Source organism: Mastomys coucha, unplaced genomic scaffold (assembly GCF_008632895.1).
Source record: "Mastomys coucha isolate ucsf_1 unplaced genomic scaffold, UCSF_Mcou_1 pScaffold13, whole genome shotgun sequence".
Lineage (NCBI taxonomy): Eukaryota > Metazoa > Chordata > Mammalia > Rodentia > Muridae > Mastomys > Mastomys coucha.
Genome location: NW_022196895.1, coordinates 69,808,745 through 69,829,783, shown reverse-complemented (window position 1 = coordinate 69,829,783; position 21,039 = coordinate 69,808,745). Strand labels below are relative to the sequence as shown.

General features: G+C 50.1%; 1 protein-coding gene across 4 annotated transcripts in view; it reads left to right on the top strand.

Annotated features, from left to right (window-relative positions):
• Positions 1–21,039, top strand: part of Mapk4 (mitogen-activated protein kinase 4) — a 152,401-nt gene that overhangs the window by 85,393 nt on the left and 45,969 nt on the right. For all 4 annotated transcript variants that reach the window (XM_031366015.1, XM_031366018.1, XM_031366017.1 and 1 more), the window contains exon 2: positions 15,437–16,781. In XM_031366015.1, the coding sequence (XP_031221875.1) occupies positions 16,236–16,781 (546 nt within the window). In that variant the 5' untranslated portion in view covers positions 15,437–16,235. The remainder of the gene's footprint in view (positions 1–15,436; positions 16,782–21,039) is intronic.

Genomic DNA, 21,039 nt, shown 5'->3' with positions numbered 1-21,039 from the left:
AGCAGCCAGGACAACAATGCCTATCATTTCATTATCTTTGTTTACCAGGAGTTCAGCATCACTGAACCATAGTTCTGGCCTGCGGTCTGGCAGAGCAGGGAACATGGTAATTGGGCTCAAACTCTATAGTGGTTCAAGCCTGGGGTGGCCCTTGTGGTTAACACTCTGCAGGAGATTACGGGGGTCACCTGTAACCAGCCTCAAACTTGAACCTTTACAGTGAGACAAAAGGCGACCTGCATTACCCAGTCATTGTGGGAGCTGCTTTCTTGGGACAAGAAAGAGGTATGTGTGTGTTTGTGTGTGTGTGTGTGTGTGTGTGTGTGTGTGTGTGTGTCTGTGTGTCTGTGTATATTATGTATGTTGTATGTATGTATATGTATTGTTTGTATATTATGTGTATTGTATGTGTACATGTATGTGCATATGTGTTTCTGGGATAGAAACATATGGAAGTTCCACCACTTAGCCGTACTCCCCAGCTCTGTTTTTATGCTATGTCTTGGAAAGAGGGAGTCTGAACCCATACCTCATCATCCCTCCTTCTTTAAGCCCCTGAGTCAGGAGTTCTTAAAGTCTGTCCCTGGAGCAGCGGTCCTCACCTTACCTAGGATGCAGCTTCTCCAGTCTCCTCCCAGGTCCGCTGAACCAGGAGCCCCAGTAGACCCCGTCAGCTATGCATTAACAGGTTGGGGGCCCAGCACGCTAGGAAATAACTCACTTATGCAGAGTGTGCATCCAAGAACCATATTTGGGTCCTTGCTCAAGTCGCGGCCGCTGACTTGGGAGGCAGCGTGGGCTCTCAGGTGCAGAGTTTGCTTGGTTTGGGTTCCTAACATTCTCTCCTTGTCACAAGAAATGCAAAGTGATGAATGTCTCCCACTGGCCTTAACACAGACACATGGCAGTCAGGATCTCTGCCTCCTGGGCACTGGAGTTATATACATGTGCCACTGTGCCCAGCTTTCTACAAGGAAGATCAAACCTAGCTCCTTGCGCTGGCCCAACAAACACTTTGCTAACTGAACATCTCCCTAGCCACTGAATTTGTTTCTAAAAATCACTTCTCTCTAAATTTCTTCCCGTCTCTTACTGCTCACCACGACTCGGAAAAACTCTGAACAACTCCTGTCTTCCACCTAGAGTTTAGAGAAGATGGTGGAGGTCTGAGGAGGGAGCAAGGGCCTCCTTTTCTCCTCAGAGAGGCCAGTGGTTGGCAAGGGAAGCACAGTGCGTTAATACCAGCTTTGAGGAATTCTCTTTTTAATCCTTCTTTACATTTGCTGGCCTCAGCCTGGGCCCCTGTGTATCATGGGGCTGGCAGCATCACCCCAGCTGATCTTGCACCCTGCTTCAACTGACCGAACTGCACTCTGGACCGAGTCTCTGAACTCTGGTCTTTTTTGAAGCGTAGAAATCTCTTTCCCTGTGGTCATTTCCCGATGGTCATCTCCACAGCTGAGAGTTAACATGGATTAGACCCCTGCTGTCGTGTGGAGGGGTGATCAATGCCTAACCAGTCATAGCTCAGCACATCTGTGTCCTATCTCCTCCACCTTCAGAGCTGCTGCTTGGTAGGACTGACTTTAAGACTGGGGATTTCGCCACCTTGAAGTGGAGACTTGGCTTAGATAACTTTGCACGTGGTGTGAAGAGGAAAGAAGGTGGCAGAATGTGATAGCGTCCAGTGGTGCCCATGATATGTTGCCTTGGTAACAGCCTCCTCTGGAAACAACACCTGGGCATGTTGGGGGAGGAGGGAGAGCTGCCGTTAGTTGGTCATGGAGGAGGTGCGAGGAGTGGGAACAGGAAAGGGGACTGTCAGATTGGAAGCACTGAGTGGCGGAGATGCCTCGGAACAAAGTCACACTTGTCTATGTATTAGGAGAGTTCCAAATGAGTGTGACATGCCAGCTGACACCTCAGAGTGGCCTGGCGACGGGAGAGTATGCCCAGCACTCCAGGGACTGACGCACTCAGTACTCCAGTCACACTATCCTCTACTCAGGTCTCTCCAAGGGCTCCTGGGTCTCCCCTTTCCTTCTGAAGCTATATTCTGAAGCTCAGAATATAGACTTTTATTATTATTAATTTTTTAATGATTTTTATTTATTTATGTATTTATTTGGTTGGTTGGCTTTTCTTTCTTCTTTTTTTTAAGATTTATTTTATTTTATGTGTATGAGTACACTGTAGCTGTACAGATGACCGTGAGCCATCATGTGTGTGGCTGCTGGGAATTGAACTCAGGACCTCTGCCAGCTCTGCTCGCTCCAGCGTAATTCACTGTAGCTCTCTTCAGACGCACCAGAAGAGGGCGTCCGACCTCATTATGGGTGGTTGTGAGCCACCATGTGGTTGCTGGGATCCAAACTCAGGACCTTCGGAAAAGCGGTCAGTGCTCTCACCCACTGAGCCATCTCGACAGCCCTGTTGGTTGGCTTTTCGAGATAGGGTTTCTCTGTGTAGCCCCAACTGTCCTAGAACTGGGTTTATAGACCAAGCTGGCCTTGAACTCAGAGATCCACCTGCCTCTGTCTCCCCAGTGCTGGGATTAAAGGTGTACATCCCCACCACCCGGTTCTCCTTTTTGTTTTTTTATGTGCATTGGTGTTTTGCCTGCATGTATGTCTGTGTGAGGGTGTCAGATTCCCTGGAACTGGAGTTACAGACCCTTGAGAGCGGCCATGTGGGTGTTGCAGATTGAACCAGCGTTCTCTGGAAGAGCAGCCAATAGTACTCTTAACCTCTGAGCCATCTCTCTAGCCCCAAGGGTACAATCTTTTAAGTTGCTAGAGACAATATCCCCAAAGAGCCCAAGTGATGTTCAACCTTTCATCACTAGGATATAGCTTTTCATAGCTAGAACTAAAGTGGAAATTATAGAATCCCTAGGAGGAGGACCCTGGTGTGTCAGTTAGACTCAAATCTTACCAAGGTTAGGAAAAAGGGAAGAGGTGAGTCATTTGAAAAGGAGCTAGAGGTGGGCATGTCAGGAGAAAAAAGAACAGAAGGCACCCAGGACCAGGCTGACAGGTTTCTTTACATGGTTTGCACCATCTCTGTCCTCTTCTGCAGCCGAGGCCATATATCTAGGGAGGATCTGGTGATGGGGCATGGAGTCACAGAGGGGAAATGTCGCTAGGGGAAGATGCAGAGGGAGAGATCGGAGATCTGCAGGCTGGGAAAGAACAGGATGGGAGTAGTGGAAGCTAGACGTGGCTCCTGACAAGCTGTGGGCAGGTGAGGAAGCTGCCTAGGCATTAAAGCAATTCCATCAAAGAGTGGGGAAAGAATGCCAAAGGGGGGCAGTGGGAGGTGGGGGGGAAGCGCTTCAAAAATGGCCCTGAAATTTCTCATGCAACACTCATGCTCAGCCTCGGAGAGATGGCATCGCTGAAGAACTAGGAGCACGGGTGGGTACCTGTGACAGATCGTGTATGATTATTAAGCACCATGTCTAGCCCCTTCCCTGTGTCTGTGGTAGCCAATTACCTCTCTATTTAAAATCTGATTGTTGTCCCAGTTTCACGAATGGGAATGGTAGGAAGAGAGTAGTCTCCTGTTGAAGGCACAGGAACTGACCCGTTCACAAGCTGGATGTGTCATTGGGAACATCATTTGGCCGGCAGGACAGCTCCTAGAAACTGGGACATTTAATTCATTTAGTAGCCGAGTAGTTGGGGCCTTGTTGTTAAGGGTCAGCAGACTGTTCCACCCCTTTCCAGCTGTATGGACTCGAGCCTCAGTTTCTCTATCTGTAAGATGGGTTGAAACCACAGAGGCTCAGGCAAGGGCTGCCCACGGGTCCTCCAATGGCCTCTTTCCCCAGAGTTTCCGGGTGCATCACACCTCCTCTTTCCCAGACAAGAAACAATCAAATAGTAGGTCCTCACACCCCAGGCTGACCTTCTCCCTGGCGCCATTTATCCACCGATGGCTGTCAAGATCCATCCCACCAGACTTCTCCATTCCTCCAGCTGTCCAACTGACTGACTTCTCAAGGTCATGATACTAACATCCTGCCCCAAGTGCCTCCACCTCTCAGCCTAGACTTAAATGTCACCTCCTCAGGAAGTCTGCCATTGTCCCCCAAAGTAATTGGTCCTCTTCTTACCTCGTCTCTCAGCTTTGTGCACCTTCCAATCAGACATGAGCTCTAGCCCACCTTTGTGTCACATCAGCCTCTCCACCCTCTGAACTGTAAGTTTCATGGGGGCTAAGGACCGTCCCTGCTTTATTTGCACCTGAATTCCCGCTGCCTGGAACACAGGGCTGCTAAATAAATATTGTATGAAAATATTAAATATTAAATAGTACGACGGGCAAGTGCTTTGGACAGTGGAAAGTTGCTTTGCAAATCTGTTTTTGTTTTACTTTTATTGGTATCTGTGGGGTTAGCAGACAATAAAAGAGCTGAGACTTCCAGGAGAATTGAACAAAAAGCCATTTGTGTGGAGAGCTCACTCAGAGGTTCACGAACTGCGCGGTTTCTTGTGCCCATGGCTGCATCTGAAGAGGGAGGATAGAAAAGCCAGTCTGAGGGGACCGTTGGTCTTCAGTCTCGGGAACAACCTGAATTTAGCATCCTGAGTTTGTCGGTGTGTGATCTGATAGCCAGAGAGAAGAAAAGAGAAAGTGGGAACCGCTCAGGGTGGCTCTGCCCTCTAGGTTTGGATTTGCTTCAGTGGCCTCCTAACTGTGCTGTTGGACAGACATCCTGCCTGCAGGTGATGCCCAAGAGAGTACACAGTTACCAGGAGTCCACAGCTAACCATCTCCTCCCATCAGAACACTCACGTTCTGTGCTCTGGACCCACAGCCCTATACCACCTGCTGCTACACACAATCTCATTCTCACACACCCCCCACATCAGCTCCCACACAACCCCTCCCCCCCAAGCCTGCTTTTAGAACCGGGGTCTATTTTACCACTAGGTAAATAATTTTCTTTTTGCTAATGATGCAGATTGATTCTAGTTCTGAAGCTAAAACTGCCAATAGGATTTTGAACGTGGGCGGAAATACAAGCTCACATTCCCTCTGGTTCCAGGGGCCAAATGTCCCCCTGTTCCCTTGAGTGGGTAGCAAAGGTGCCTGGGAGTAAACACAGGACTATCTTAGTGCCTGGGCCCAGGCACTCAACCTTCCTAATGCTGTGCCCCTTTAATACAGATCTTCATGTCGTGGTGACTCCCCCAGCCATAAAATTACTTTCATTGCCACTGCATAACTGTAACTTTGCTAGTTACGAATTGTAATGTAAGTATTTTTGGAGACAGAGGTTTTCCAAAGGGGTCATGACCCCATGGGTCGAGAACTGCTGGCCTGGAGCCCCTCTCAGCTTGGAATTCTATCTTTGTCTGCCTCTGCCCAAGGCCTCTGCCCTGGCCATGTGGTTCCCTCACAGGGCTGTGACCCAGAGAGCCTCAGGGCTAGAGTATCTCTCAATATGGGATCTACTTATACCAGGTCTTGTCACCATGACAGCAGCAGGGTAGAGAACATTCTTTTCTTCTTCCAATGGAAACGTAGGTAGAATCAGTGGGATCCTCCCATGAGCCCCACCACCCTCTGCATCTCCTGCTGTGTGTCCCGCCCCTCTCTCCTGCTTTATTTCCAAATAGCCTCTATTCTCACTCTCCGCTCTAGAGGTTCAAGCCTGAGATCCCCTCCCAGTCACCCCACTTAGACCTGCATCTGTGTTCTCCTCAACTCCAACTTCTCCTTGAACTGCGTGGCGTGGAGTGATCCTCAGTAACCACATTCCTAGACCATGAAGGACTCTGTGATGTCCCCTAGCGTCTCCTGATAGAGCAAGAGGCATAATGAGACAGACCTTGCTCAGGTTCACGTCCCTGTCCAGCTTTCTCTGACACACAGTTGTGGCTCTTCTAGTTTTAAAACCTTTTCCATGGGCCGGGCACTGGTGGCGCATGCCTTTAATGCCAGCACTTGGGAGGCAGAGGTAGGTGGATTTCTGAGTTTGAGGCCAGCCTGGACTACAGAGTGAGTTCCAGGACAGCCAGGGCTACTCAGAGAAACCCTGTCTCGAAAAACCAAAAAACCAAACCAAACCAAAACAAAAACAAAAAACAAAAAAGCAAAAAAACAACCTTTTCCATGAAGGAGATGCTCACAGAGAAGGACAGGAGAGTGGCTGTTGGATGTGTGGTGGCAGGGTACAGGCGGTGTGGGTACAGGCGGTGTGGACACAGGCGGTGTGGACAAGCTTACCAGTAGACTCCTTTTCCCCTGCCCTGCCCCAGCTGGGTGTCTCTGTGCATGCTGGGAGAAAGATGCAGGTGAGGTAATCTGGAGATCCCTTTAGGGTCCTCCATCTATTCTCTCCCCCCAACCCCCAACTCCCAGAAGAGGCTGGAAGCAAGCCCAGTGGCTCATGGGGCAGCTACTCACTTTTTGCCTAGGCCTCTGGTATTAGAGGGGTGTTGCGATAAGACCACGTCACAAGAAAGGGTACCTCTGACCCTGGAGTCCAGTGTGAGTTACTATGGAAGGTCTGAGACTCAATAGACTGATTGTGCTTCTGACTGGTGCATTTTTCTTGGAGAAGTCTGTCCGCCGATGGCCTTTATTCTTCTTGTGAATTGGCAGGGCAAGTGGTTGTTTCCCTTCCCACAAAAGTCAGACCCTAGCTGTGGAGAGCTCCCAGGTAGCACTGCCCTAGAATCCAGGCCTCCTGGCTCCCAGCCCCCAGATTTACTCAGCAGTGAGATCCTGGAATGGCCTACAAATTGCTGCTCTCTTACTCAAGCTGTCAAGATGCCACTGCGGTCACTTGTGGACGGGCAGACGTGGTTGCTGGGGAAAGGAACGCTTCCTCCGCTCTAGGAACATTTCCTTTGGCCTCCGAGCGCACACCTGTAAATGATTAGGCTCCAGGGGAAGAGCGGGCGGCTGCATGCATGCATTAGCTGGGCAGCAAGTATGTGACTGGCGGGACATCTGTGAAACTTAAAGGCACCACCAGGTCCAGCAAGTGACTCGGGTAAGGTCTGAGACATTCGCCTGTGTCCCCTGTGGGAAGGGAGGAGGCTTGAATTAACCGTGGGGCACGATGCCTCTCAGGATGCTCCTACCCCACCCCCCCCAAGCTCCCAGACAACACTGACACCAGCTATTAAAGCTGAAACAGAGAGAAAGCTGACTTGAGACAGGGTGATGGCCACACAGCCTGAGCAGATAGCTAGACTACTGCGGGCGGGCGCGGGGTGGGGGTGTGGGGGAGATGTTAAAGCTTAGACTTGAGGGGGGGCATGAGAAGTGTCAGAGGAAGTGGAAGGGAAAGCTTCCTGACAACAGGGATGATAAGGGTGTCTAAGGATGAGGCAGAGAGAGCAGAATGTGGCTGACAGATTGCAGGGGGTCTCAGAGGGCAGAAGAGAAGAGGACTCACGGTTGTGGCTAAGAACACTTGTTCTCGCAGAAGATTCGGGTTCAGTTCCAGGGAATCCCATGCAACCTTCTGACTTCCGAGGGCACCAGGCATGTATGGCTGTATGTACATAACCTTGGGCAAAACACTCATACACGTAAAATGAAATCTAAAAATAAATTTTTTTAAAGGGGCATCTTATAAGGCTGATAAACGGAATTCAAGACTGGAGAGATTTGCTTAGGAAAAGTCCCCAAGTCCATTCCCAAGTGACTCAAGCAAGGAGGACAAGGAGCCCCACGCTGACAGAACCTGGAGTGTACTGGGACCCAGACTCCGCCGCTTTGCCCTAGGACCTTAGAAAGTCAGTTTTTCTCTCTTTGATTTGACAGGAAGTGGTAGGCCACACACACACACACACACACACACACACACACACACGCGCGCGCGCACACACTCACACGCACACACACAGACACACGCACACACACAGACATACACACGCACACACGCGCACCCTTTACACACACACACACACACACACACGCATCCTTTACACACACGCGTGCGCGCACACACACGCACGCACCCTTTACACACACATGCGTGCACGTGCAGACACACAGACAGACACACACGCGCGCGCGCGTGAGCATAGACACATGCACACAGACACTCACACACACGCCCTTTACAGGGCATGTTCTGTGCTGTGAGGTCTCATTAGAGAGACGGTGGTGCCAACTCCTGTCTGTGTGAAGCGTCAAGTCAGGCACGGGAGCATGCCAGTGCCTATCGGACGGTCACTAAGTGCTCCATGAGCTGAACTGGGTGTCTGGGAGCCAAACAGAGATGGTCCCAGGAATAAAGAGAGGGTATATAGCAGCGATGGGAGCAGGCGGTCAGGGTCGTAGTCGGGGTGCAGAGAGCTATGCCTGAGCTCCAGCTCTAGGAGTAGGCGGAGGTGGCGTCGGTGGGATGCTGTTTGAGAAAGATTCTGGTTCTCCTGGTTCAGCGGAAACGGAAGAAGAGTAAGAATTGACAGTCAGCGTCTGCCACTGGCATGTGCTTGGAGTCAAAGGAGCACATAGATGCATTAAAAAAAAAAAAAAAAGGTAGTTCAGATTCTGTGGTCACGTAGCCTTCGCACATCCTTACCTGGGCTCTGGGTGAGGAGGATGTGATTCTAGTATAGGCCCCCCCAAATTTGCTAGGAAAGATCTGGTGCAAACTCTGGCCCTCCTTCCTGGGGTTGTGTGTTGCATGTGGGCTCACAGAGAGTAAGCTCCCAGCTTAGGAAAGGCAGTGGGGCTCCCTGAGGAATTAAAGAGGAAGGCGCTGCCTTCTAAAACTGAGCACCTGAATGTTCTGGTTTCCCATCAGAATATAGCCCAGCAAACAATGCCAGCCACAAACAGAGCTCGCCTACTAGCTGCCAAAGTCACCTTTGTGCCGAGTTAGACTCTGAAGGAAGCTACCGTCTTCGACTGGACATGGTGGCATGTCCCTCAAGTGCTCAAGATGAAGTCAGGGGATTGTGAGTTCAAGGACAGCTTGGGCCACATCCCAAGACCCCATGCCATCCCTTCTCCTCCCAAAGAAAGTAACCCCAGTTTGTCCGCTCCTTGATGCCCCTCCCTTTTTCAGGGAGGAGGCAGGAAGTTTTGCCTTTCAACTACAAAAGTTAAACGCAGGAGTCATCGAAAGTCAGAGTTGAATCTTTGCAGCACACGCCACCTCCCCAACAAGCCATGTTCCCAGTCGCAGACTGGGCAGGTGTCCCTGTACTGCTGGCACTGTTTCCATGGAGACCAGCACCTACACTCAGTACAAGGGAACCCAGACTGGCCCCTTTCCTCATCTGCTCCAGGTTGGGAATGGACCTTCCATGAAGAACCAGCGTTTCTCTCCCTGCGACTTCAGTGTGTTGAAAATCCCAGGAGGTCTTTGTTCTCCTGGATGGTTATACAGTGTTCTAGAAAAGGGGTGAAGCAGGCTTGATGTCATACACCTTTAATCTCAGCCCTTGAGAGACTGAGGTAGGTGGGTTTCTGTGAGTTCGAAGCCAGCCTAGTCCACGGTGTAAGTTCCAGGACAGCCAGAGCTACATAGTGAGACTCTTGTCTCAAAAACAAAAAGAAAAACAAAAACAAAAAACAAACAAACCCTACCACTACCACCAATAATTATTAGTATTAGTATTATTGTTAATGAAAAAGAAGTAAGCAAAGCCTGCAGGCTCCAATTTGTTCTTTTATGGACGGTCACCTCCACTCGCCACAGGCCTGACGTTCCTCAAGCAAACCGTTTTATTAAAGCCTTCTGTTGCTTTATTAACTCCTACTTGGAGAAAGAAGGACAACAGGGTCTTCGTCTCCTTTCTCCGGTCCCTAGGAGCATGTCTTTTTTTAAAAAATTAATTAATTAGTTTATTTATTCTATGTATATGAGTACTCTATCTGCATGTACACTTGCATTCCAGAAGGGGGCATCAGATCACATTCTAGATGGTCATGAGCCACCATGTCATTGCTGGGAATTGAACTCAGGACCTCTGGAAGAACAGCCCCAGTGTTCTTAACCCCTGAGCCATCTCTCTGGCCACCAAGAGCATGTGCTTAAGGAAACTTGATAAGCTGCCGCCCAGGACGGATGGTATGGCTGTGTCCCAGAGACACTAAGTGTCTGCCGTTAGAGTGCATTCATAGACTTGACCATCTCTCTTGACAAGAAGGCTGCACTTGGGTTACCCATAGATGTGGCTCAGCTACTCTCGGTTGTCAAAAGGCACCGCAGCTCATCTGCCACTTCTAGTGTGCTGGGTCTGGTCTTCTCCCTTTTCGGCACAGCATCTCAGATCAACAGTACATCAGTTACGTCAACATTGATTCCTCTACAGTTGTGTCCTCAGACAGGAGGTAGGGTTTCTTGCTCCTTGGGGAGGAAGGTTTTTTTTTTCCCCCAGATCTCCAACTCAGAAAGCTTTTCTTTAAAGCTTATTTTTCAGGAATCGATCCTATGACCATCCAGTGTCAATGTCTGCCCTCAGGTTACATCTGTCTAGACTCAGGGTTTTTTGTTTAAGTTTGAGAAGCACAATCGCCCTCTAGGATTTTAGGAACTGTGTAAGATAGCCTTGGCAACCCCATTTGCACACGATGGGATTAACCTTAGCATTGGGGCTGGTACGATGGCTCAGTGGCTAAAGGGACTTGCTACCCAGGTCTGACAACCTGCGTTCAATCTGCATATTCCACAGAAAGACAGAAGGGGAGAACTAACGCCACAAAGTTGTCAGGCCTTCACAGGTATGCCATGACACGACTGTACCCACAGTCACATGGCATTCTGCACATATGCACATAGTAATAATAATTGCCTCACAAGACAAGGCGTGAGCTGCTGACTCTGAGCAAGACCCATGTAGATCACATTGGTGATCGTGGTAGAGACTAGTTTAGCTAGCCTTCACGTGACTCAGGCATGTCGGAAAGCATGATTGATACCCTATGAGAGACCCTGAGTCAGGTACCAGTTGGCCTCTTCAATGCTAATCTGTCTCTGGTGAAACTTCCCAGTAGACCAGTAGCTGAGCTGACTTGATGGTCAGGGTTTGGAGACATTGTAGAATATTTCTGGCATGGAGTGGACAGAGGCCAGTGCTCAGGAGAGGAACGGTTGCCAATGACATGGACCCAAATGTCCACAGTACTGAGACTTTGAGGCCTGGGTTAGAGACAGCCTCTCCCTGGCTGAACCAGATGTGGCTTCTGTTCATGTACAGAAAGCAATAGTGGCCTTAGGTAGTCAGTGTCAGCTAGAAGTGACACTGGGCAGAACCTCCGTGAGAAGTCAGATCACATGAAGGAAGACTGGACACAAAAACCTGATTTGGGCCCTTTATTGAAATGGCTTACTGATCCTCACTCATGAACCTTGGACTCAGTCAGGCCCCAAGTGTGACACAGATGGTTTCACCTGACGTTTTGCAGCCTACAGCCCTATCCAAGAATTAACTGGTTTGGGGTGGTTCTGGGAGAAGGAAGGCGGCGGGAGCTGAGAAATGTCAGTGTCTTGCAGGAGACTGTTTCCTGCTGAAGTCAACAGCATGAGGTTTAGGATGCGCTGAGCAGGCAGAGGGGTGAATCTAAATTTAGATTTTCCAAAGCCAATTTGTAAACCAGAGCCCCAGGGATCCCAGAAAGGGACAGGTGGCGTATGCCACCTCACCTCTGGTTTACCTCCATCTGTTAAAAGGCTTCGTAGTGAGAGAATAAGTCACCCTCGTTCTGAGAAGCCATCCATGAGAAAGCCACCGAAACTGGGATTCCACTCTGAGGGAGGCCTAGGCTAGCGGTTTTCATTTCTGTGTTTATCACGGTGTTTGCTATGAAACTGCCGGAGATGTTGCTGCCCTTGGGGGAACTACACACATTCGTCTTGCTGCCTGTCATCTGAGCGCAGCTGAATAGGTTAACCTTTCTGTCTCCTACGGTGAATGCCAAGTCCTTAGTTTGAAGTCATATCGGAGATTCTGAGGAGCTCTGGGCTGCCACCTCCTCATGGAGATGACTAGTCTCTGTGGCTGAACCTTCTCCACTACCCAGGGACGTAGCTAAGTGTCAGCTGCCCCTCTGTGGGGGACGAATAGCCCTGCTTCTTGGCATATCATGCTAGAAGTGAACCGAGACCTGTTAGAGAGGTTGCTTCATAGCCAGCAGCCTGTGGGAAGTGGCAGCGGGTTTGCAGCAGATATCACAGAGGAGCCAGAGAAAGGAACGTCTAAAGAGAAGCAGTCTGGGAACAGACGTGTGACAGGAAACGCAGGTGGGGACAGAATTCTTCGATGAAGTCCACCTGCATAGGCTGTTGAACTTCTTAGAGGTAGTTAGTGTTGGAGTGGCAGATGATGCAGAGGAGGTTGAAGTTCAAGCCCTGGGCTCTGTCAGCATGATTAGGGGTCATGGTAAGAAAAGCCTATGAGCCGTGCACTCATACATGGGGAGAAACAGCCTACCATCTGGGGAAAGTGCTGAAAAATGGGGACACACTCTTCCACAAAAAGGGATCTGAAAGGCACCATCAAAGACGCAGGGCAAAAATTAAAAAGGTGTATTTAGACACCCAGGAGGAAGATGGCGCTACTGGCGTAGAACCTCCCCAAGGTGACATGTTCCCTATGTCCTCTAGCTGAGCACCGAGAAAGAGCAGGCACAGGGAAGATAACCCCTCCCACAGTGGGCAGGAAGAGGAAAAGATTTAAAAATAAATGAGGTCCTTCTTAATTATTCACAGATTATCCGCATTGCAGCCCCCAATTGCCAACGACTCTTCCTTTGAGACATTTCAATCTCTGTTTACCACCCAGCAGGAGCTAGCAAGAGGAGGAAGCTTAGGTATCTCTCCTCAAAGAGAGATATATGTAATTAGCTCCCTCTGCAGTACCCCTGGGGACAGAACCCCACGGAACTGCAAGAAACTCCAGCTCAGCTGGAGTCAGTCATCTGGCCTGGCTTCCAGAGTGAGCCGTGTGTGCGTGCAAGCACGCACGCATGCTCACACGCACGCACGCTCATGTGTCCGTGCAGGCTGAGCCCCTTGAGTTAGATGTCTATGAGGACTTTATTGGCACACAAACTGTGGCGCTGTGTGTGTCTTAGCTCCCTCTCTCTAAGTGGCTCAGGCATCTGCACCCCAAGCCAAGAGTATTCCCTTAGCCCAGTGTCGATCTCTGTGCTAGCAGAGTCTCAGAATCCTTCACCTGAGACGTGCTCTTAGCATTTGGGGACACGGGCGGGCAGGGGGTTGGGAGGGAAGGATGCAGCAGGTGTCAGTCACTAATGGAGTTGGTTAATAGAATACTTAGAAGCCTGGCCCAACCCAATAAAGGCTGAGTGACTCTTAGTCACATGATCCTAGGAGGACAGTACTGTCTGCAGTGAAGGACAGACTGCTCACTCAGACTGCTCCCGAGTCTGACATCTTTTTAAGTCTGTGATTGTTTGGCCTCTGGGCCCAATAAAAGCTTCAGAGGGGAACTGCTGTAAGTCTGACAGGCTATCAAAAGAGTCAGACCATCTCGTTCAGATGAGGAACCGCTGGACAGCGGCTGTGACGGCTGACATCTGTAGAGCCAAGCCCTTACTATGTTCCCAGAGCCTTGGCAAATTTTCTTGTTCAGATATCCTCAGAGGGGATAGGGCAGGGGCGGTGTCACAGCTCAGAAGATGGCACTCGCTAATGTGCTTGTCGCAAGTCGGCTCTCCCTAGCAGCCACAGAAAAGCCTTTAACCCCAGAGCTAGGGGAAGAGAGACTGGCGCCCCAGGGCTTGCTGGCTGGGGGGAGCTGGGAGGGAGTTCCAGGAACAGCAAGAGACCATGTCTCAGAGAATAAGGCAGAGAAACTACTGAAGAAGGCATCTGGGATCTACTTACAGCTTCCACATACACAGACATGTGCCTGAATGCACAGCCCTCAATGGGATACAACTGATCATTTGTATGCCCCTCACACACACATACAAAACAGACGCTCATAGCCGGGCAGTGGTGGCGCATGCCTTTAATCCCAGCACTTGGGAGGCAGAGGCAGGTGGATTTCTGAGTTTGAGGCCAGCCTGGTCTACACAGTGAGTTCCAGGACAGCCACGGTTACACAGAGAAACTCTGTCTCGAAAATACAAAACAAAACAAAACAAAAAAAACAAAACAAAACAGACGCTCACACACACTCACTCTCATACACACACATTCATATGCGAGCACATACACACTCATATACATTCTCTCACGCACACACTCACACTCTCACACACACTCATACACACATTCACACACTCTCACATGCTCACTTGCACACTCACATACACACATTCATACACTCACACACATACACAGACATTCATACACACTCACACACATCACACACTCACATGCACACACTCATGCACACATACTATAAATTTCAGAACATTAAGCTCACGGTCGCTTTGCTTCATTTATTATCGGTAGAGTCCAACAGAGTCCAGATGGGAACGTGGACTCATATGGAGCCCTGCTCTGTGACGAGACTTCAGATAGATGGGGTGGGAACTAAGAATTAAGGAGCCTGGCCAGATTCCCTCTGTGCTGGGTACAAAGTTCTCTCTGTGTGTAGCCATGAACTTTGTACACTTGGGAAACGTGCCACACTCTTGAAGTTACCATGTTGCTTTACTTCAGAGCTCTGAGTGGATCAGTAGGACGTGCTGAGCTTTTCCCTAACCACCTAATGTCCTATACCTTCGATCTGAGTTAGCAGCCATCAAAGAAGAACAGTCAAATACGGACGTGGCCAACTGCTTTAAACAGTTAGATCCCCAGTGGATCTGACATAAAAAGGATACGGCTTGCCATGCTGGCCCGGGGTAGAGCACTGGCTTTTGGGCAGATGGCTCCTTTTCTGTGAGTGACAGGAGAGCTTTCCTGTCGTTCTATATGTGCGTATATGCCACCTATACAGAAAGCAAAGAATACAAATGCTATTCCATCTCAGTCTGAGGTGAATTTTTTTCTTAAAGTATTCAAAGGTGTTTGTAAAATAAGGGAAGGACCCTCGTGGGAAACAAGATGCCAGAGTCCTCATTTTCAACTATAGCTAGTTCTTCTTGACTCTCAGCATTCCTAGCTAGTGCTGGTGTATGTGTGTGTGTGTGTGTGTGTGTCTGGAAAGCATAATAGATTAATTTCGCAAAGGTCAAAAGGGATGACTCTCACCCCCAATCTGCACGTGTTAGCCCTAGGGGGTGGGGGGGCAGGCACTGACATAAAAGCGCACCATCTGATGGGCTTATCAAATCAACCCCGTCTTTCTCCTCTGCCAGGGCACTGGTGCACACAGCATGAGGGAGGCTGAGCAGCAAAGCTGGAATCCCCTGAGCAAGCAGCGTTTCAGCTGGCTGGACAGATCAAATAACACTTGGGCTAGTTAACAAAAGATGCAAGTGGGAAGGTGTTGGAAGCCAGAGTGTGGAAATTTACCCAGCGTTGTTTCTTTGACAGGGAAGGGGACTGCAGCCCTAAGGCGTCTTGCTGAGCATCCTCTGTCAAGGCACCGCGGATAAGTGGGTGAAGGAGGAGGATGTCCTCTTGTCCGCAGCCTCTGCAGGGTCCTGGCCTGGCAGCTGAGTTCTTTGGGGACTTGGGACGGCAGATGTCACTGCAGAGCTCCTGAGAGAGTGTGGCTTTGTCCAGCTCCCTACTCACCAGACTGGTTGGGGTTTTGGAATCTAAACGGGACGTGTAGAAAGATAAACTGGCAGAAAGAAAAAGAAGCCCTTAGCGTCGTCGTCTAGAATTCATTAACTGGACCTCCCCTCTTGCTGTTCAGAGCACAGAGGGAGGCTGTGATCCGATTAAGCTCTGGGCCCACTTAAGTAAAGCAACAACTTGAGCCGCATGGGAGGATTCAAAGTTGCCACATACTTTTTACTCTGAGATCCGTGGAGATAGAAGATGATGATTCGGGGCTTTTCTTTCTAATAATGCTGGATCTAGAAGAAGCATGAACCATTTTAAGCATTCAGGAGGGTTCTTGAAGCCCAGGAGTTGGTGGCAAACCCTCCAAGTGCTGCTAAGAATCTTCGCACCATCCCCCTAAGCAGATCGGGGAGCAAGGACTCTTGCAGCCCTCTGCCTGTCCCCCTGACAGCTGGCAGCAGTGACCTCACCAGGAACCAAAGCATCCCTCCGTTGTGAGAATTTGACAGAATGAGGTGTGCTGGGGAAGCCACTAGCTGGAACTTGGCCTTTCCTGACTGCCCCTGCATTTTCCAGCCGGCCCCAGACCACTGAGGCGACAATGGCTGAGAAAGGTGACTGCATCGCCAGTGTCTACGGGTATGACCTTGGTGGGCGCTTCACTGACTTCCAACCCTTAGGCTTTGGGGTCAATGGGCTGGTGCTGTCGGCCACGGACAGCAGGGCTTGCCGGAAGGTCGCTGTGAAGAAGATCGTGCTGAGCGACGCCCGAAGCATGAAGCACGCGCTCCGAGAGATCAAAATCATCCGGCGCCTGGACCACGACAACATTGTCAAAGTGTACGAGGTACTGGGACCCAAGGGGAGTGACCTGCAGGGCGAGCTCTTCAAGTTCAGCGTGGCCTATATTGTCCAAGAGTACATGGAGACTGACCTGGCGTGCCTGCTGGAGCAGGGTACGCTGACCGAGGAGCACGCCAAACTGTTCATGTACCAGCTGCTCCGTGGGCTCAAGTACATCCACTCTGCCAACGTGTTGCACAGGGACCTGAAGCCCGCCAACATCTTCATCAGCACCGAGGACCTCGTGCTCAAGATTGGGGACTTCGGGTTGGCAAGAATCGTGGATCAACACTACTCGCACAAGGTATGTTCGCCTGAGAAGGCTGCTGCTGGTGACTTGGGGGGGGATCTTCAAGGGTGCGCGCGCAGTATTCCAGGGGGTGTGTCTTTCTCTGCTCGCTCTGATCAGGAGACTGCTAAGGACGTAAGGGGAGGCAGAAAGGTGCAGAAAGATCCATGGCCTGGGACGTTGGTGGGGGTGGAGGAATCTAGTTCCTAGTCATGGCTCTGCCACAGAACTGTGGCCAATAACTCTGGGCCGTACAAGTGAAAGGTCAGATTAAACAATGTCAGAAGTAAAGCTGGAGAGCTGGCTCAGTCGTTAAAGGCTAGGCTCAAAACAATGTCAGAAGCTTCTTTTAGCCCCAAGCTCTGTGTGGTTGGGGAAGTTTTCTTTTGCATCTGCTGATCCTGGTGTCTTCTTCCTCCTCCTCCTCCTCCCTTTCCTCCTCTTCCTCCTCCTCCTCCTCCCTTTCCTCCTCCTCCTCCTCCCTTTCCTCCTCTTCCTCCTCCCTTTCCTCCTCCTCCCTTTCCTCCTCCTCCTCCTCCTCCCTTTTCTCCTCCTCCTCCTCCTCCTCCTCCTCCTCCCTTTCCTTCTCCTCCTCCTCCTCCTCCTGCTCCTCCCCCACCTCCACCTCCTCCTCTCAGTGCTCAGGAGACCCCAGAAGGCTCCCCACCCCGGGAACACTATGCTTTGGTTTGTCTCTTGCCCGCTTCCCTCACCAGGGCTGGCCCATCCCGGGTTCCTTTCTATCAGTCGGTGAAGAGTGAGCTAATGCTCGGCTCTGCCCTCTGGTCCTGGGATACCCTTCCACTCAGTGTGCTAGGGAAGCCAAGCCTGAGGTCGATTCTGTTAAAATTCCCCATGTGCATCCCAGAACCATCCCAACTGCGCCGAGAGAGACACAAGTCACCACAATTTATTTTCGAGGCCTCCTCCCTGCTGACCAGCTATGTCTTTGGAGAGTTCTCAGACCTTCTTCTCTTCCTTCTTTTGCCAGACATGCTGCCGATGCAGGGTGCCTGCTTGCCTCCATGTAAGCACATTAGCCAGGCACCCTGCAACAGTGTCAGTCTCCCAACAAGACCTTTATATCTTGATATGTTTTATTAGATAGAATAGAACATCCCATAGGAAGCAGGTGTGCCATGAAATGTTAATAGCCAGGGGTGAGAGCAGGCCAGGGAATTTGAGAGTGACTCTGACCTTGAACACGGCTCGGCTTGGCTCTCTCTCCAGCCCCCCCCCCCTTTCTTTCGATGTGCAGTGGGAAGACATAGCAGGCACGAGTCCCTGATCACTCTCCCTGGTTGGAACTTGAGCGCCTGCTCCAAGCTCACACCTCACAGTCCCCTCACTGACTCTGGCTTCTCGGTACCACAAATTACTTTGTGCTTCCCCTCAGCTCTCACTCCTACAGTGTCATCTGTCAAGATTGACAGCTGAGTCTGTAGGCAAGAAGCCATGGCAAAAAACAAAACAAAACAAAACAAAACAAAAAAACAAAGACACCCACTTCCCTGACTTCCTTTCTAAGGAGCTATGATGTCGAGTCATTGAACTGATGGTTTTAACCCCAGTTGGTTCTTATTTGGCAAAAAGATCCAGAGAATCTACAACATTTCTATTTGGAATATACAAAAACCTTCTCAAATGTTCTCTTCTTCTTTATGATTTGCTTTTAATTTCATAAGCCTTGGTCTTTTGCTTGCATGTGTGGCTATGTAAGGGAGTCAGATCCCCCTGGAACTGGAGTCACAGACAGTTGTGAGCTGCCAAGTGCGTACTGGGAATTGAACCAGGGTCCTCTGGAAAAGCAGCCAGTGCCGTGCTCTTAACCACTAAGTCATCTCTCCAACCCCCACAGAAACCTTATCTTTTTTTAAAGTTTTACATTTATTTTATGTGTGTGAGTGTTTGTCTGCATGGTCTGTGTGCCATGTGTGTGCCCGGTGCCTGAGGAGACAGGAAGAGGGCTTCGGATCCCCTGGAGCTGGAGTTCACAACCTACTGTGGAGGTGCTGGGAATCGAACCCAGGTCCTCTGAAAGAGCAGCAGGTACTCTTAACCACTGAGTTGTTTCTGCAGCTCCCACAACCCTCTTAACTGTAGTAAACCAGTACTCTTGAGAGTCTGGTGAGGTAGTCACAGGGAGGGAGCTTAGAGATGTACTTCACCCTTCAGTATCATCGGGAAGATGGCCTCTTGCGGTGAAGACTCGCCATGGTAGCAGTTTTGTTTTGTTTGAAACAGGTCCAGCTCTGTAGCCCAGGTTGGCCTGAAACTCCATCAGCCCTCATGCTTTGGCCTCCTCAGTGTTGGGATTGCAGTCCTGTGCCATTCGTCCCAATAGATGAAACAGATCTTGCGACATGGCATGGTATGAGCAACCCCATAGAGTGAGGAGTTGAGGAGATGGACTCCCTGTTGATGGCACTAATTTAGACAAGCATTACTCACCCCCTGGAACCTCGGGTTCCCCTCAGGTGACAGAGCTGTCACCCTGACTGCCTCTCTGGCTTGTAGATGTAGAATTCCTTGAAAAGGGGTTGGAACTACATCCCTGAGCACCCACAGAGCTCAAGCACAGTGCAGGGGCTGGGACTGGAGGAGAACAAGGCTTACGTGACACTGCTCGTCCTCCAGAACCTGTTCCTGCCACTCCTCTTAGTGGGATCTTAATTCTCCCCATGCAAAGGAATTCACATGTTCTCATCCCATCTCTTTGGGATCTCTGTAAAGAGAGAGAGAGGGAGGGCATTATGTGAGATTTAAAACAGCAATTAAAGCCAGTTACTGCCCTGGTGTGTGTTCACATCAGCCTGGTACCCTGGGTTTGTCAGGGACCACCCACTGCCACCTTTTGCCCTTGTTCACTTTCTGCTCTTAGCTTGCTGCCCTCCTCTCCCTCCAGAGATGATGAAAGGCTTCGTTCTCAGAGCTTCTATTTATCCAATGTGCATTTAAATCAGTTCTCACTTAATCCTCGTAATGCTGTGAGACACTTAGGGCAAATGGGCCATCTGACAACCCAGAGAAGTGGCTTTGTGAGAAAGCATATGGCTTCCAGGGCTGAGTGGCAGGAGGGTTCTGAGGGACTGGGGCCTCGCCTCTCGCAGACTGAGTGAGGACTCTTCTCTCTGAAGTGCCCTGGATTCTGTGTGGGGCTTGCCGATCCTTCCTCTCTTCTAGTGTAGACTACCCTCCACTCTGCTTGTGGGTATTTCTGCCCTCCACTCTGTCTTGTGAGTATTTCTGCCCTCCACTCTGCTTGTGGGTATTTCTGCCCTCCACTCTGTCTTGTGGGTATTTCTGCCCTCTGCTTGTGGGTATTTCTGCCCTCCATTCTGTCTTGTGGGTATTTCTGCCCTCCACTCTGTCTTGTGGGTATTTCTGCCCTCCACTCTGTCTTGTGGGTATTTCTGCCCTCTGCTTGTGAGTATTTCTGCCCTCCACTCTGTCTTGTGGGTATTTCTGCCCTCCACTCTGTCTTGTGGGTATTTCTGTCTGGCCACAGAATATCATGCTTTTGGAGGGATGGTCTCTTACACTGAAATGTATTAGTAACAGTGCAACCTTGATTTTGTTGATTATACTGGACATACGGAAGGACAGTGATCTACCAGAACCTCACAGGTAGGGAGCTAAGATGTTTGTAGGTTCCATAGCTAGAAAGTATAACTCAGAAAAAGAACTCTACATTTTAGAGACAATAGGTGGGGTCAGATTATGCACCTACTATGTACAACTGCACATGCCAGTGTGCTTGGAGAATAATGGTGCCTACAAGCCATGTGCTCTATGGACACTTAATCTCTCTTGACATGGGCCATTATTTATGTGAAATTCATGAAAATATACCCTATTCTACACATGGATCCAGTTCAGGGCCAGAGTGGTCCAGCCAGGGACCTCTTGGCTAAGATTGAGCTCTTGGCTATACTTGACCCACTTAGCAGTGTATAGCATCTGTTGCCCACTCTTCCATCTTTGTCTCGGGCAGGTGGCATTTCCTTTTCAGTCCTGTGGCCTGTACCTGCTACAGGACCTTCCTAGAGCCGATGCCTACTGTCTAGAGGAGATGCCAAAGGAATTGCCTTCTCTTCTCTAATGAGCAACGAAATCAAAAGAGCTCCGAGACAAACTCAAGAGCCCTCTGGGTCTACCACACCCCTTCTAGGGATCGTGGTCTTTGCCTGGGCCAGGGGCAGTAAAGTTTCTGTTACACACAGGTAGGAGATGGCACAGGTGACCATGAGGAAAAGACTCTGGGGGGGGGGGG